The sequence below is a fragment of the Apis dorsata genome, unplaced genomic scaffold, assembly GCF_000469605.1.
Source record: "Apis dorsata unplaced genomic scaffold, Apis dorsata 1.3 scaffold_149, whole genome shotgun sequence".
Classification (NCBI taxonomy): Eukaryota; Metazoa; Arthropoda; class Insecta; order Hymenoptera; family Apidae; genus Apis; species Apis dorsata.
The window spans coordinates 1,347,667-1,364,943 of record NW_006263440.1 but is presented as its reverse complement, the minus strand read 5'-3'; the positions used below and the strand labels follow the sequence as shown (position 1 = coordinate 1,364,943).

Genomic DNA, 17,277 nt, shown 5'->3' with positions numbered 1-17,277 from the left:
AGAAAAAAATACTCGATTAAAAAAAAAAAAAAAAAAAAAATTGTACGTTTTAATTTGCAAAAGTTTCAAGCATTTGGAAAATTTTTCTACTCATTGAAAATCCGTGTAACACGGCCGCATCGAGTGCATTATTGGCAAGTGATTTTTTGGCACAGCCCGCCAGAAGAGATATGACGAAATTAGGTTTTTCCATTCCACGCGTACATTCCGGGTCGACTACCTTTCGACGTCGAAAACGTAAGCAACCTTCTTCTATCGACTTTTGCTTCTTGCCAAACCGCAGATTCGCGTTTCATGTATTGTGTTCCCTCCAATCGAGATCGTCCTAATCCTAAACCAACAGCTGCGCTCGCTGCTGAAATCATCATCGAATAACCGAAGGAGGAAACGAACGTATCATCTCGTGTTCCACGTTGAAAAGATTCATGCATAAATAAATGCCAATTCTCAATTCTACCCTCGATAGCACACGATTTTTCTTTCAAAGAATATAAATATAGACAGATTTATGTATACATCTGTATACCTGTATCTTCTAAGAATTTAGAGAACACGAAAAAATAATTTCTCGAGTTTGCAAAAGTTTCGTTATCGAAACTTCAATGTTCGATGTCGCGAAAAATATATAAAAAATAAATATTTTTATATATTTAATATATAATATATATATTATATATAAAATATTCAGATTGCGAAATTCGTGGCGACTTCTACTCGACGAGGAACGCGCGAAGAAGCGCGATGATAAAGAGAGAAGTATCCGTTGCACTTCCTCTCTCGTAATATCGTTGCAAACGTTATTCCGTGGAAACATGGCGAACAATTGGAATTCTTTCCCATTTGTTCCTTTAATGACGGCCCTTTGAATCATTTCTAGCCGGTGCGGATTTTCAATTTTCCGGGGACGCAAACGTCCCCGTACTCGAGTTTATAATAGAGAGGAAAATTTCGACCGATTTTGCCCAGCGTGAAAGCAGGAAAATTGATAAACTATTTTTGTATCGTGGATGTTTCTTTGAAGGATGTCGAGTGAAGAGTTGCCCCTCAAAAGTGAGTTTCGACGAGTTTGAAAGAAGAAAGAAAACGAGAAATTGACTATAACATATATATATATATATATATAAAACTTTCAGATATTCGAAAGTTGGAAGCAAGAATTTGTGCTCGTCGCTTCTTTCTCTCGTGAAATTAATTATCTTCATATTTCGAGTGAAAAATATCGAGTATCATCCCTACGTATATATAACGCAAATATCCTCGTAAATCCCTACAAATTAAACTTGGCAAGAAAGGTGATAAATACACGACGTGTACCGAAAGATTTGCCTTTCCATTGCCGGCGAAAGCCCCAACAGTTACCACCGTTAACACGAGTCACAGCCTCGAGCCATTTGCTTGATCCTCGCTCGTAGTTTTTCTTCGCATTCTACTTTGCGCATGCGCCTTTCTTCCGTTCTCGATTATTATTTTCCTTCCTTTTATCCAAACTTGTCAAACTTTCTCGTTGTTCGTTCGACTCGATCGAATCTTATCCTCCTAATCACTCGATCAAACCCTCCTTCCTCTCTCTCTCTCCTCTTCTTTTTCGTCGCTAGTCTTCTTCTTCTTTTCACTTGCGTTCGTTCCTCCCGCCCCGGGATATATACCTCGATTATTTTTGTAGCTACCTACGTCCGTTTAATTGGCGCCGTTTTTCCATCGTCCATTGCTCTCGTCGTATTTTCGTCGTATCGTTTCTTATCGAAATAAGTCCGTTAGTTGTCGTTCATAACTCGCGAGCAGACGAGTTTTCTTATTTTTAGAACGTTTCCTTCGAAATTCTCGAGATTGGAGATTTCCAAGTTAATATTTTTCCAGATAGAAGAGTCGTTGTATAAAAATATAACATCGTCCTCGGAGTTGGAGATTGAAAAATTTTCAAGTTAATATATTTTTCGGATGGGAAAAGTTATCGTAAAAATCGATTATATATATATATATGTTGAAGCGCTTATTTTTTGCCGATCTCTTTCGAGAACCTCTGATTTCTTCACCATAGAAAGTTTATCAATTTGGCAATTATTAGATAAATCGTTCATATTTCGTTTAAAATATTTATTTCGATTTTTATTCTTTCTTCCAAATACATTTCTTTCTTTGTCACTCGTTACAAACGTTCGCATTCTCCTTATATATAATCCAGACTCATGATATATTTATTTCTCTCAATTGTTAAATTCATATATTTTTTCGCGAAACGAAATCACGACACACGCGCGAGGCTTCTTTCTTTCCTCCTCTCTCTCTCTCTCTCTCTCTCTTTTCACCATCCCCACAGTCTGATGGTCCTCTTCATCCCAACGGTTTTCGCGAAGCGGAGCTGCGTTTCGTGTCTCCCTTCCCCTCCATCCCCATCCAGTCCTTGCTCCAGAGCAGTCTGGACGAGTCGCTTCTAGACGACACCCTCCTCGCGTGTTTCCACTCAAATTAGAATCTCGAGGGCGTTCCTCCTCGCTCGCATTGTGATATCAACCGAACAAAGATGCGACGGCTAGGCGATACGGAGATAAGCCAAAAGAGGGTTTCTCTTCTCGCGAGCTCTTCTCGCTTTATTTCCCTTCCCCTCCCGCCTTTCGTCGCGCTAATAGTGCTATAGTGTCAACAAAAAAAAAGAGAGGGGAGAGAGAAGAAGAAAAGAGAATTTTCACGTTTCATTCCTGCATGCGTCTACGAGTTACTTTTTCTTTTCTTTTAAAAAGTTTCTCCTGGAAAAATTCGGAGAGGGATGGGGGAAAAACCGTGATGGCTCGGTTGTTCCCCTCTCAACCGTCGAGTCGAGGATCGGTGCTGTCATTCAAGATAGCTAAGTCGTAAATAGTTTCCGGGGAATTGCATTGTTTTATGGACAGTACCACTATGCGGCGGCCGGTCTTGCTCGTGGATAATTAAGGAGAGTTCCCTGTTTCGCTTTGTTTCTAATTGGCTGTGTATAAACGCGTTTAACGAAGAACGTAACGGCCCTTTGACGTAATTCTAATGTCGTATCCACAAGTGGTACAATTTAATCAGACCAGTTTGGATACCAACAAATTGCCTTTATAACCCCTACTCCGTTTATTCGTTAGAAGAATACGTCATAGGAATGACGTGTTCAGTTTCAACAATCCTCGTAACGTAACGTATTTCGATAAAAAGGATACGGCATTACACGTAGTGAAAATAGCGAAAAATCTTCTCTTCCTTCTTCCCCTCTCCACTTGTTGGAACGTCCATTCCTTTCCCATTACGTTCCAATATCCCACCGTTTCGCCACTTTTCAACAATCCTCCCCGTCCTTAACGCAGATTCGATATCGATTAATCCGAAATATATTAGGAATGAAAAAGCTCGACCCCTCGAACAACGGACCACGCTTTCATCAGTGTGGACGAGGACCCTTCCTCCCTCCCTCGTAGAAAGGAAATTAAATTTTATTTCTCCCCCCCGAATGAAGACGGAAACTATGGACGATAGGATACCTAGAATTCTCGAATTCCCTCGTCAAATGTCCCGTGAAAAGATCGCGGGATCGTTTCTTCTCGCCCCTCTGGAAATTTGGAATGAAAATTCTATCGAGGTTTCGATGAAATTTTCGCCGATGTTTCACGGGGATCAGGCATCGTCCGGCTTTCACAGGATTTGACATTTTCAAAATATCACCCCCTCCCCCGATTTTAAAACTCGCCTTACATCGGAATTTAAGATTCTTGGAAAATCCTTCGATTCGTTCGATTCGATATCAATCTCGAATTAATATAATCCGAGAGAAGAGAGAAAGGGGAGACGATTCGTCGCGATTGAAGGGTCGATGAGAAACTTGGTTTGATCTTTATTCAACGGATGTATGACGTCCGTTCCCCAGAGGTATATTTAATCTTTCGTTTAATTTCGATAAAAGCTGGCTGGCTGGCTGGCGAATCTGGCTGACCGACGATATCGAGGCACGCGATGTTTGTTTGCTAATGCGCATCGAGCATTAATGAATCTCGACGAGGAGGCGAGGCTGGAGGCGCGCCGGATCGAAATCCGGCCGGATAGTTCCTATTTTTTTCCCTTCTCTTTCTTTTTTTCTCTTCTATCCCACTCTCTTTCCATTACTTTCTCCGGGATTGCAGAGACGATTCAACGAGCGTGGTGGCCCGATTTCTTAAGAGGAGTCGAATTCACTCGACTGTCTTTCTTTCCGTTCGAATATCGTTTAAATTGATTTTATCAATTATTATTGGGGGGGGGGGGGGGTCGAAAATTTATTTTTCGAATTGATTGGCTCGAATTAATTACGAGGTTTATCGTGGTAACCGGTTTAATTCAAGGGGCAAACAGATTTGTGTAACGGGAGTAATAGGAGTTCACCGATTCTTCCCTGCGGCCACCTGCGACTTCTCGTTCAAGTAATAGGTTGGGTTCACTTTCAGATAAGTGAATCCAATCGATAGGAACGGCTTGGATGGAGTTTGGTTAATCAGCCACTAACCTCGTTTCCCATTTGCCCGAACTTGTGCTGTAACGTTCACAATTATTATCGAGATAGAAAATTGCGATCAAAGTTACGATCTTATTCTCTTCGTGTAATAAAAAAACCGTGAAAGTTTTAAATAAAATTGTTTTCGTTGGTGTGTAGCTTTTGATGATGTAGCCTCCGAGTTTTTAAAGATTAAGAATCTAAAAAGTAACAATTTCAAGCAATTCGCGCGAAAATAAAGATTTGCACGTTCTCGCCAGTTATAAAAATGATTATAACTTGAAAACGAGGTTAAGTAGAATTCACAGTAGTTTATGCGAGTTTCCTCCGTTTCGTTTCGTTTCGTTTCGTTTCGTTTCTTTTAATCTTTCGTCGAAGTAGTTTTGCTACCTGTGATGAAGCACCCTGTAAATTTGCTATAAATTCAGTAGAAACGGTTCTCGACCCAATTAGCCAATAATTAAATGCAATAAATATACAACCGTGATTTCCGATCGATCCGCGCGTTCTATGAAACATGGTGAGGTTCATTAAAATCGTATTAAAAACGGGGAAAACCGTGTAGTATTGGAAAATTGTGATTCATCCGACCAATTTTTCGATGCTCTCAGCGCGTAAATCGCTCGTTGAATTCGATCGTGCGTCTTTTTTTTTTTTTTTTTTACGACAACGATGCAACAACGCGTCGATCGAATTAAAATCTTATTTCGCGGAGAGAAGAGTGGACTCGCAAGTGGATCTCTTCATCTCGGAATTGAGATGTTAATTTTCGTTTCATCGTGCAGATGGTTTAAACAATCGATAAGCAAAGTTGTATCAAGATTGTGTTAATTATTATTAGAATTGATCGAAATTAAAATTTTTAGAAATTTTTAGATAGATTAAATACAGTGGAAAAAAAAAAAAAAAAGAAATTAAGGTATCGATAATCGGGATGATTGAAAAGCTCGCACGAAATTGGATAACGTTGTTTATTATTGTTTTTTTTACTTTATTAATTTTTCTATTATACAATTTTATTTTCACGTATGAAAAACGTTCGTTTATTGTACGTGACATCTATTTCATTTGGATATAATACTTTCCATTTAATCCACGATAAAAGTTCTTTGTTCACAGCGTTATAAACGTATCACAAACCATATGCAGATCGAATTGCAATAAAATGGATGTCGCCCGTGAAAAATTGAATTCTTCGGTCATCAATTCTATGCGTTTAAAGCGTTTTTTACCGTTCACGTTTCGAATGACAAAGATTTGTACATTCGTTCTCGTTGAAATTTTCAAAATCGAAGTCGCTCTAGGATCAGTTAACCGATATCGTATCAAAAGGGAGGAACAAAAAAAAAAAAAAAGAACAAAACAAAATAAAAAAAAACCCAAAAAATACAATGAAGGGGAAGGGAGGGAGGGAGGGATGAGAAAACAAGAGGGAATTTACGAAATATCCGCCCGAAATCGATACAGCGTTGTTGCACGTGTCGTTGTGAGATAAGATCGACACGGAAGTTTTGATAAAAGCGTTTCTGTCCAAAGGTATTCTATCCAGGTATTTAATTCGCAATCTCGATGTTGATTCCACTTCCATGTGCTGTTGTTTCTTGATGAACAATTTTTCTCTATAAACGTGTTTCTCTCGCGGAAATATCGAATCATTTCTCGTAAACGGAATTTTTATCGCGTTTCCGATGAAAAAAAAAAAAAGAAAAGAAAAAAGTAAAAAAATAAACGAAGAAAAAGTGATTTTAAAATCTAAATCAACATTTTTAATAATCGTAACCAAAACGAAACGCATCGATTAATCTTATTATTCGATTAACGATATTAACAAATAGAACTCGTTTCCAGGAAAAATTTGGACATTTGGTTCAAGCGCTATTGAACGCGCGAAAAATATTTGCCCCGCCAACAACAAACGAAATAAATCCCTCGTGACGACCGTCTGTAAACACAGCGTTTAACTCTTTCTACGCCCGAAAATTTACGTTCCTCCGTGATCCTCCATTTTTGAGGATGACCCAGAAATCAAGACTCCTCCCTGAAACATCGAAAGGAAAACAAAAAAAAAAAAGAAAAAAAAAAGACAAAGAAAGCACAGAGATACACCGATACGATCAAAAAGAAAAAAAAATTCCATCGAGCGATAAATCGATCGACTACAAAATAAAAATTGATCTTTTCCGCGATGAAAAACGTATATTCTGCGGAATTATCGAAAGTCGACGTATCTCAGATAAGAAGATTATGATATATATAGATATATACGTGAGAAAAATAGAAAAATGGCGACCGATGATTCCACGTTTCCGGAAAATCATCTTTTTTTTTTACATACAACGTATCGATGGATTGATTCCCGTCATCGCGATGTCCCGAAGGATATCGAGGGATCAAAGCGGATTATATCGGAGAACAGGGAGGGGGGCGGAAGAAGGGCGTTTCAGGATGAAATTTGCACCGTCGAAGTGCAGGTTGATGCGAGTACCTTGCCACAACCGGAAACCGGATCCGAATATTTCCTCGGCGGAGCTCGTTCGACAATACGGTTTCCGGATTGGAGTAAAAAAAATTCTCTGGAGCGGGAAAAGTGAAACGAACGAATAGGAATATTCGCGGCGAGAATGAAAATTTGTCAGATATCGAGCAGATAAATTTGTTATTAATAAATATTTGTTTCGTTTCGTTTTCGGGAAATGGCGCACTCTTCTACCCGAATGTATCGATATTTTAAAGTTTAAAATGGTAATGATGAAAAATGGTTTTAAATTAATTCTCCGAAAATACGATGATATTTTTCACCGTTTTATTTCGAAATTGTTTCTTTTTTTTTTTTTCGGCCGCTGTATTTCGTATATAAATTTTTTTTTATACAAATAAAAATCCTCGAAATATTCGACCCGTTTCACATTTGCCTCCCACAACTTTCCGTTCGAATCTAAAAATCGCGTTACGATTTGAAACGCGCCTCGTGTGCATAAAAAGGCTTCGAGAGTCTATCTCGAAGAAGAAGAAGATCCTGTTTTACGGACGTCGCATAAAAATTTATTAAAACGTATAAAACTTGCGCAAAACGGCCGTGCCGATAATATTGCCATTCGGTGCACCTATACACGCGTGTTACACGCATCGGAATTTTTTTCTCGAGAAGATATTTCCGGACGATAGCATTTCAATTTTAATAAAGACGGATAAATTCCGGCGGGGCGAAAGGAAAAAAGAAGGAGAGAGAATATAACGGAGAGATCGCGTTCGATGAGCGAGCAAAACAAGATGTTTCGTTGAATTATTAAATTTAACGAAAAGTTTGGAAGCTCGCGCTTAAGACAAGCCACCGAGACTCTCAGTTAAATATCTTCGTTAAAAACTTTTCACCCCTTCCTCGCTCCTTTCGCCGTCCCCCTCTCTCGCGGGGATTAGGACGGATTAAAAAAAATTCAATTACTTAACGAGGAAAAAAGATTGGATTGCGGAAGTTAAGGAAACGCGTCCCATATTTCACGTCGTACCTTCTGAAAAGGGGTTCAAAGTGAAACGAGTGAATATCAGGTCGGCCGGTCATGCGGCAGAGTTTTCTCGTCCTTCTTCTTCTTCTTCTCCTCCTCCTCCTCCTCCGCTTCGGAAACCGAATATTTTCCCTCCCAGATGGATCGATGTTTCGAGCGATCCATCTTTTCCTTCTTCTCGATCTCGACAACTTTAAAAAAAAATGATGCCGTCCGTGGAAAATTCTAAGCCAAGCTTTGTCTCCTCGCGTTTTTTCTTTTTCTTTTCTTCTTTTTCTTTCCCCTCGCATCCCCTTTCCGTTGCTCGCACGAACTGCAATCATTTTCCCGGTAATGCGAGGATTTAACGTGTTGAGTTCCCTCGCTAGTTCTATCGCGGCAATTGCTTTCCCTTCTTTCTTTCCCTCTCTCTCTCTCTCTTTCTCTCCTCTTTCTATTGTTCGCCACTCGGAGGAAATTGCACGCGAAAAATTTTTCTTCGATTAAATTTTTGCGGACGTTGATTAATTTTTGCGTTGATTTCTCCCTTATTCGAGTAGAAAAACTGTTATTATCAATCAAGGTTTTTTTGTCTTTATTAGAGAACGATTCATGAATAAAGAATAAAAAGGGTGTAAAGTTTTATCGTAGTGATGTTTAATGAAATGAAACATCTCCCCGTAACTTCTCTCCGCGAAGATCCCAAAAATTTGTCCTTTGTTTCAAGGTAAAACGTTAACGAAGCTCGTACGCTGATAACTTAATTAATGAAGTTAATAGTTTCTTCGTAATTTTCTTTGAAATTCAGACGATCCCCCAGTCGCTTATTCTTCGTACAAGTTGAGAGCTGAGGAAGCAACTTTGTACGCGAGATTCAGAGACCATACGCATCGATTACCAATCTACCAACTGGGTTCTTCTTTGCGGGAAGAATCAGAGAGAAAGAGAGAGAGAATCAGAAAGAATTTTTAAATCGATTTCAAAGTTTCTTAAAACGCTGCTACGCCTTTTACTTTTAAAAAAAGGAAAAGTCGTATCTTCAACAAATTTGATCTAAATTTCCAAGTGATTTTTCGCCCCTAATTTTCCTAAATCTTTCTTTCATCTACGTTCTTTCGCGCGATTCGATTCATCGAAAATTTCTCTGTTTCATATTTTTTACACACACGAAATAATTTTTTTCATCCTTTATTGCATGTTTACCGAGTTTCCCCGTATTTCGTTCCCTCCACGTAATTTCGTAATTAGAACGGCGTATATACGACTCGTTCGTCGACAAAAAGCAAACAAATTGAAACATAGTTTTTATGCAGTATGCAGCAACCAGTGTGTCCTTTAAGCTAAATATTTAGTCGGTTATTTTCATCGTACTCGACTTTTACTTCGCTCGTGCTCGTATTTTTCAGATCGGTAGAAGTAGTTGATAGGAGAGTATAACGCGCGTATACTTCAGAGCAAATTCCAGATGTTTTAAGAGGATTAATAACGTTTCATTAAGTTTAATCCTTTCCCTCTCTAGATTTCCAGAGAAATAAATTATCGTCAAGGTAGTTGATCGTGTTGAATTAAACACCTTAGATAATTTATTTCGATAAGCATGTTCGCTCTAAAACAAGTGAACAGTCGAACAATGTTATTCGAGGCCAAGTTTCTCGCGAATGAACGCAGCGAGACGTTCACGCAAGCACTACTTGTCTGTCTTAGTTACGGTGTTTGCTCGCGTCGAGCTCTCGGCAAGACGATTGTATCCTCGGCGACGAGGAGGCGAACCCGGTGAGAAAAGATTTTTCTTAAAATTATGCGACTTGCTCGAACGATTCAGTAAGTAATTCCCCACCCAAGGAATAACACGCGTTTGCTTTACACGATTCGTTCAGACAGATTTATTATCACATTGACTAATTTAACTTGAAATTATTATTTACGTTTCACTTGTCTCTCCAGAGAAAATTGTAGTCTTCCACATCTTCTATTTATTGTTATTATCGTTATTATCGTTACGTTTATTAACTTTTTCTCTTTCTCTCTTTCTTTCTCACAGAATTTCCATAGAGTTATCAACGCGAGCAAAGTTTTATGAAGAAAATGAGTGATAATCGATCGATAAACGGGACGCGATTGGACAAACGAGTCTCTATCGAAACGTGAAACGAGCTCACAAAGTGTCGCAGGAATCATCGTCGATCGAAAGATATATACGGTGTCGTGACATGGAAAAAGGCCGCTTTCAAGCAAACCGATGTAAATGCACATGACGTCTATATCCCCCGGTTCCCTCTATCCAATGCCGTTTCCGTCATACCGCCGTTTTTCTCTCCCACTCCAACGTTTTCATCCGCGTTTCAGTCTCTCTCTCTCTTTCTTTCGCATGCGCACTCGTGTGCTGCGCATTCGCATACGTCTCTCCTAGTTCTGGAATGGTAAAAATACGATTTGTCAGGGCGACAGTACGGTAAACGTGCAATGAAATCTGAATTCGCTGCCCTACGGCGACGTCGCACCTCTCTCTTTCTCTCTCTCAAGTTTTTGACGCAGGAATTTTTACCTATCTCGGCGTTCGATCCACGATTTCTGTCGACAGGATCGAAGTTGAGTGTAACCTCGCTCTCTCTCCTTCTCCCCGTTTTTAAGGTTAGGTTAGGCTGGAAATTCTTCCGATTCTTCGCGAGAAGAATCCCGGCAATTGATTTATTAATCTCGCGATTCAAACGTTTGGCAGAGTTTGGAGAACGTTGAAGGAATTTTTTTTTATCAAGAAGCGATTTAAGTCTCTGGTAAAAAGGTTATTTTATATATATTTCACGTTAAAAGGAGGACTGTAATTATCTAGTAATAACGAAAGTATTGTTGGATCCATCTTTTTAGGGAATTAATTCCCTTTTTTAGGTAAATGTACTGTGAAGATGAGCGCAGTCACGCCTGAAACTTTCAACTTCTTCTTCTTCTTCTTCTTCTTCTTGTCGGTCTTTCAGTGATCTCGAGCACGAAATTTAATAACATAGTTGGAAGGAATAAAGGGAAGAAACTTATTAACTTGATAATTTTATTTTTGCTTTTTATTTATCATGGTCTTTGCTCAATTAATCAAAAAAAAAAAAAAAAATATCTTTTTAATATCTAAATCTCTTTTTCCAATTCTCTTCAATCTCGTAAATTAATCTCACCATCAATTGACATTTCTACAATTTATAATTAAGGATAATTTTGCAATCGCGTTTAATATCACGGATAGGGATTTTGCTTAAGCGATTGATCGCCGTAATTAGATCGGTGCCTCCAAGTAACGAAGAGAATATAAAATATCCCCGATGGAAACACTTGGATGGACTGTCGAGACTTTCTTCGAGCTCGGTTCAATTTAACTTTCCCAACGAATCGATTATCGAGATTCTTCCTGTGTCGAAAATATTATCATTCATCGACTTTTCTCTCTCTCTCTCTCTTTCTCTCTTTCTCTCTCCCCTTTCTCCTCCTTTTTTCAACGAGCGTGGAAGAGGAACGCAAAAGCAAGCGTTCCAAGATTCTTCTTGAAAACGAGATAATTCTTGTTCTCGATCGAGTTATGCTCGACGTGACGATCGAAACTGAAAACTCGTGAAGAAAGCGTAGCGCGTCAGCTTCAATATCGCGAAGGATAGAACAAAAAATATCCGGCCGGTGAAATTAGAAGCGAAGAAAATGGCGCGTTAAAGGCCCCGAAGGGATGAAACGAATTTATATTATATCTCTCGGCCGCGTTCTTAATTGCTTCCTTATACAATGTGGCGTGTCGGGGGAGAAAAAGAAAGAAAAGAAAAGAAAAAGAGGAGACAATTATTCGAAGAATATGACTTCCCTCCTCCTCCTTCTCCTTCTCCTTCTCCTTCTCCTTCTCCCCTTCCTTCTTCCTCCTTTCGCGTTTCATCTCTCAACGTATTCGTAATGCGTGAGTAATCCGATAAGCTTCCCTTCCGTTGATGATTTCTCGCACGTTGCCGGTTATATAATTAGGGAAATGAAGATGGATCTTGGTGTCGAAAGTGGTTCGAATTTTCGAAAATTCGAACCACGAAACCGGTTTCCAATCGCGTTGGGCTTGATTGCACATAACGCGAATTTATACCAATTCGATTAATTATTCGCGGGCCAAGTCGAGCGGAAGCCGTAATTATATCTCTTTTGTCGTTTTCCCTTATCTCTTGTCGACTCGATTCCCTTCGAAATTCACGGTTCAAAGCGGGGCCCGCCGCTCCACCTTGCATTTTTTCCCTTCTCTCTCTCTCTCTGCCTTTTTTTCTTTCTGCCTCTTTTCTCGACGCGGATACTCGTCGAGCACGAGGTTTAATAGAATTTTACGAGTATACAAAGTTAAGTAGGGTGGAAGTGGAGTTTTATTGATCGGGCAGGAGAGCGAAGCCGTTCCTTCCTCCTCCTCGTGCTCTTTCCTAGGCGAGCTCGTGATCGTGGCCGATACCATCGCGCCTTTTCCCGTAATTCTTTCCCCGTAAAGAGGTTTAACGCTACTCGATGCAACTAACTTCATTAGCAACTTTGCTTGTTTTCGTCCGAGTTACACGAATTCCTCGTCTTAATAACGAACGTAGTTACAATTGACGCGTAAGATGATTTTGCATTCTCGTATTTCCTAATGAAATTGGTCTTTTTCTTTTCTTTTCTTTTCTTTTTTTTGTATAAAAAGAAATTAAATCGTTTCACCCGAACGAAAGAAAATTATCTATTATTCAAAAGCGTACAAGATTCGTCTTAACGAAAGCTCGAATCGTCTTATTTCGCGATAAATTTGATGGATATCGTGTTTAAAATTCGTTTAGAGGCTTCGTTCTTTGTCGAGCTCGCGAAAGAATCGAAGGAGTCGTTGCCGACGTTAAAATGTTTTATCGATACTCGAGCAGGGAAACACTGTTTTTTGTCTTCGAAGAAACGAAGGCGACCTCGCTTTCCAAGCGCCCTCGATCGCTTTAACTCTTTCAATTTGCATTCTATTTGTTTATTTACCCTCTTCATCAATCCGATTAATCGTTCAATTTGCGATCGATCGCGCATCTCTATCCGCTCTTAGAAAGGGATAAGAATGATTAGACGAGGAATTAAATTAAATAAACAATCGAGTAATCTTTCGCTCGAAATTGATTTTTTCCGAGAAGTTAAACATTTCGATCAATCCTCGCTCAGAGGATATTCTTATCTACGCTCATTTTTATCTTTTTTCTTGAAAGAATTCGCAACACAAAACGAAACGAAGTATTTTCGTTTGAATCAACATTTCGTCGATACATTTGTAAAATGAGCTGAGAAAATGAAACGAATCGTTGAAAATGAAAAAAAATCTTCATTTCACTGAAAGCTTCCGTTGGATTAAGAGATCCATCGACAAATAAGATTTCCACTGTCTTTCGTAGATATACCTTCTACGTATGCGCAATTTTTGAAAAGATATCATTCTTTTTTTTTTTTTTTTTTTCATCGAACATGAGAATCGCCGTCGAATCTCTATTTTATTATTCACGCGATCCTCATCGCGAGGGGAGGCGATATCTTCAGGACACTCTTCTTCTTTTCGATATCAATATTAGACCATCTGGCATTCCATTAAAATTCGCATCGCTGAGAGCACTCATGCCGTGAATCTGTTCCATATTTTCCCGTTATCGCGAGGGAGAAGGACAATTGTTGGATCGGCCAGCTTCCAAGATTTAAGACGCGTGCATCCCACGTAACGTGATCGAAAGTCTACATTTTTTTTTTTTTACATTTTACTCTCAGCTTTATCACGCCCGATCCTTTGCTCGTTACGAAATAATAAACGAAATAATGCGCGACAATGACGCGTTATTACAACGCGTTACATCTTTTGATATAAAATGTAACGATAATGGAAAATGAAATTGGCAACATTTAATATTTGCTGCGTTGTCTCTGCACGCGAAACACGAATTTCGAATGAAATTACACGCGACGTTAACGATTATATTTTTGTTGCCGTTGTATCGAGCTGATTCAGGGCATGGAAGATGTTATTACAGATAAACAACAGATATACAGTTTGAATCGGTTTAAAATTAAATTGGCGTTGCTCTGGTTTCTAGATATGTACGTTCGACAATTTGCAAAACTATATTTCAGCGATAATATTATTGTTTAATTCGATTATAATCATGGGATGAATTTGGATTAAAGGTAGGGGAGAGGTGGGAAAATCAGTTTCAGGAAAGTGAGCTAAGATTTTTTTAAATAAGTATAGTTACGAGAGAATATACGAGAGTAACAAAGTTTTAAAGCACAAACTAGATAATGCTTTAGTCCGTTTTATCCCTTCTTTGAAACTCGTTTTAGACTTTATCCATCTTGATGGTTAACATTCATAATCTAAAAATTTTATGAACAGTAAAACTAAAAAAAAGAAAAAAAAAAAAAAGAAAAAATGCGTAATATATACATTTTTTTAAAAATTAATATTTTAAAAGATTTTTCACGATTTTTGACACGTTGCACGTTTCGAGTTTGTTATTAAATTTTTCCGATTTTTTGATTCGACGCTTGCGATATACTCCATCATTTCACCCCTAATAATAAAACTCCTTTGAAATTCGATTCATCGGAATATTTGGGAATTCGTGATTAAATACATAATAATCTTAAATCACGATGTTTTAATTATCGATAATATCTCGTATTAATGAATTTTTTTTATTATTTATACAACTCGTCAAAGAAAATATCCGTAATTTCATTTAACGTATTCCGCATCGACGAACGTATTCGTTAACGAACTTTCTATCGTTTCTTTTTCATCTCCAAAAAGAAAGAAAGAAAGAAAGAAAGAAAGAATGAAAGAAAGAATGCAAGCCACTAATTTTTCCGATTACAAAGACGGTATTAATTAAAGCTAGCTAAAGTAGAAGTAACGTTCTCTTTTTCCACCAATTAGACAAATCTATCTCTCTTTTCCACCCACTTGGTCTATGCACATTTTCCCCTTAACGAACGCTTTAAAACAATTATTTTTTCGATATTTCTTTTTTTTTTCAGACTCCTGTTCCCTTCATCAACATCATCCACGGCATTCAACATCCTTCTCCAACATTTTCTTTTCGTCATCCTCACAAAGCACCTTTGAACCGTGCCGCGCCTTTAAACGGCATGTTTTTGCACCCAACCGACTCGGCGAAGAGGCACGTCGGCGTGTCCTGCTCCTTCCATTTGTTCGGGGAAAGCTTTGTACACCTGCCGCTAAAACACACAGCCGTGTCATCTTCTTGCCTGGGTAATTCGATGAAAAACTCGAGGAACGGACAGTTTTCTGTCTCCCCCCTCCATTGCTCGGATCGAAAACACAACTGATTTCGAGTCAATCACGCTAGAAAGATTAGGCGATGCATCACATAATTGTTGGCAAATTATCATCGGAGAAGGTTCGTTTCGAGATGCCACTCGAATTTCCCTTCGATTGATCGAGGAAACGAGATGATAATTTTGCGAATCATCGTGTCACTTGGATGTGATAAATATCGAAAAAGATCGAGCTTCGTGAAAACAAAGTTTTATCGAGTAAATTGTGATATAAGTCGAGAGACGATGTAATTTAATTTAATTTAATTTAATTTAATTTTCAGGCGGATCATTGTAATAAATCTGGTCCATCTTTCGTGCGAGTTTTACGAGTTTTAAAGTAAAGTGTCGACGAATTATCCTTGAGAAGAGCAAGTCGAATAATTGTGAAAATTTTTTTTCCTCATCTTACGATTGCAATCTCTCTATACAAACTGCGTATCCTTTGAAATTTATATATCCTATGCGATTCTGTTCGTGGGAAAAATAATTCCCCCTGTATAAAATACAATCTCGGAGCTGTGTTGTCAACGTATATTATCCGCGATTGACCCCAAGCGAAAATGAAACAATACGCTGGTGTAAAAGCCAGCGTGCACACTTTTCGTTTGACGCTCGAATATAAATAATACTCTTCCGACGTTTGCGCACGTTTCGAGTCTTTTCTTTCTGAAATTCCACGAGAAAGAAACGAGGAACAATACAAAAAAGCGGGGGGGAAAAAAAAGAAGAAGAAAAAAGGGAAAGGAATAAAATGAAGAAAAAAAAAAAATAAAAATAGGAAAATGGATGAACCACGGATAGATATTTCTTAAACGGGCCATTGTCCACCACTTTGCGCCATTTGTAAACGTGTATGTATATTTGTAAATTCATATTTTGTGTCACGAGAATATATACTGGTATTCGTTGTGGATGTAAAAATCTATTTCCGTCTTAAAATTGTACAAATATAAAATACACCTATGTAGAATTCGCGTTAAAACGAGAAGACCAAGACAGTTCAATTAAATTGGTTCGAAAGATATGTAATATTTTTGTTTGGCTCGCGTCTTGTTCCATCATCAACCGTGTTTTTTACTCGTCCGATAAATGGCTGATCTGTGCTACTCGTAATTAATGGTATCGTACAAAATCGCATTAATCACAAATTATTCTCCATTTCAAATTTCAAACACGAAGAGATAATAATAATAATAATAATAATAATAATAATAGTTAAATAGTTTCAGAAAAATGAATGAAACGTGTTTCGTGGTCTAATTATTACTGTTATTGTCACGATTAATGGATTTTCAAAATATTGGCTTGTTATGTTTATCATCCAATTACCAGGGATTCGAAATTAACCATCCACGAAAATTGAAAACAAATTTGATATTCGATCGATTATAGTTTATGATGTATACGCGAATTTAATTCGATTAATTGTATTATAATAAAAGATAATTCGTACGTCATCGATCCTGTTTGTATCTTTCAGGGAACTAAGTGGAACTAAGTGGCCTGCGTTTGACAATTCTACGATTGTTGTTAACGGGCAAAAGTGTTTTCGACTGTTGATTTAGTTAGCAAAGTTTACGGGATGTAGCTCAATTGAATAGTAGATTGGAGAAGTGAAAGCGGATAGTAGAAGTTTCAAGTAACTTGTAATAGAATTGATTGATTTCCATGTAATTGCAATAAGACAAATCACGTGAGGATTTAATCGTTTAAACCGTGAAATGTACACTACAATTATATTACGTTTATCTCTGGAGAACGAGAGAGAAATCGTACATTGTTATTTTGATATTATCGAGAAACAAAAATTGAAGCGAAAATTTTGACAGAACGTTCTGTCAGGATTGATCGGAATTTGGATATTTCATACCAGCGGTTTCTATGAAAAAGATTTCTATCGCAGGAAGCGCGGCGTTTTTTTTCTAAAATAAAAGGTACATACAATTCGCGTATGTAGTAGTAACCATTTTTATACAGAAAATT

At 38.1% G+C, this 17,277-nt stretch overlaps 2 protein-coding genes across 3 annotated transcripts in view; both read left to right on the top strand.

Annotated features, from left to right (window-relative positions):
- The window catches only part of LOC102677613 (alkaline phosphatase-like), a 159,507-nt gene that overhangs the window by 54,961 nt on the left and 87,269 nt on the right, over window positions 1–17,277 (top strand). The window lies entirely within an intron of this gene.
- Window positions 34–15,279, top strand: LOC116185287. Its single transcript, XM_031509423.1, has 2 exons — window positions 34–237; window positions 14,992–15,279. Exons 1-2 carry the CDS (start codon window positions 171–173, stop codon window positions 15,228–15,230), a joined length of 306 nt encoding a protein of 101 aa, XP_031365283.1. The 5' UTR covers window positions 34–170; the 3' UTR covers window positions 15,231–15,279.

Excerpts from the sequence above, each read along its gene's own strand:
- LOC116185287 (XM_031509423.1), top strand. The coding sequence starts at position 171 with ATGACGAAATTAGGTTTTTCCATTCCACGCGTACATTCCGGGTCGACT. Across the intron at positions 238-14,991 it reads TACCTTTCGACGTCGAAAAC|ACTCCTGTTCCCTTCATCAA; the intron begins GTAAGCAACCTT and ends TTTTTTTTTCAG.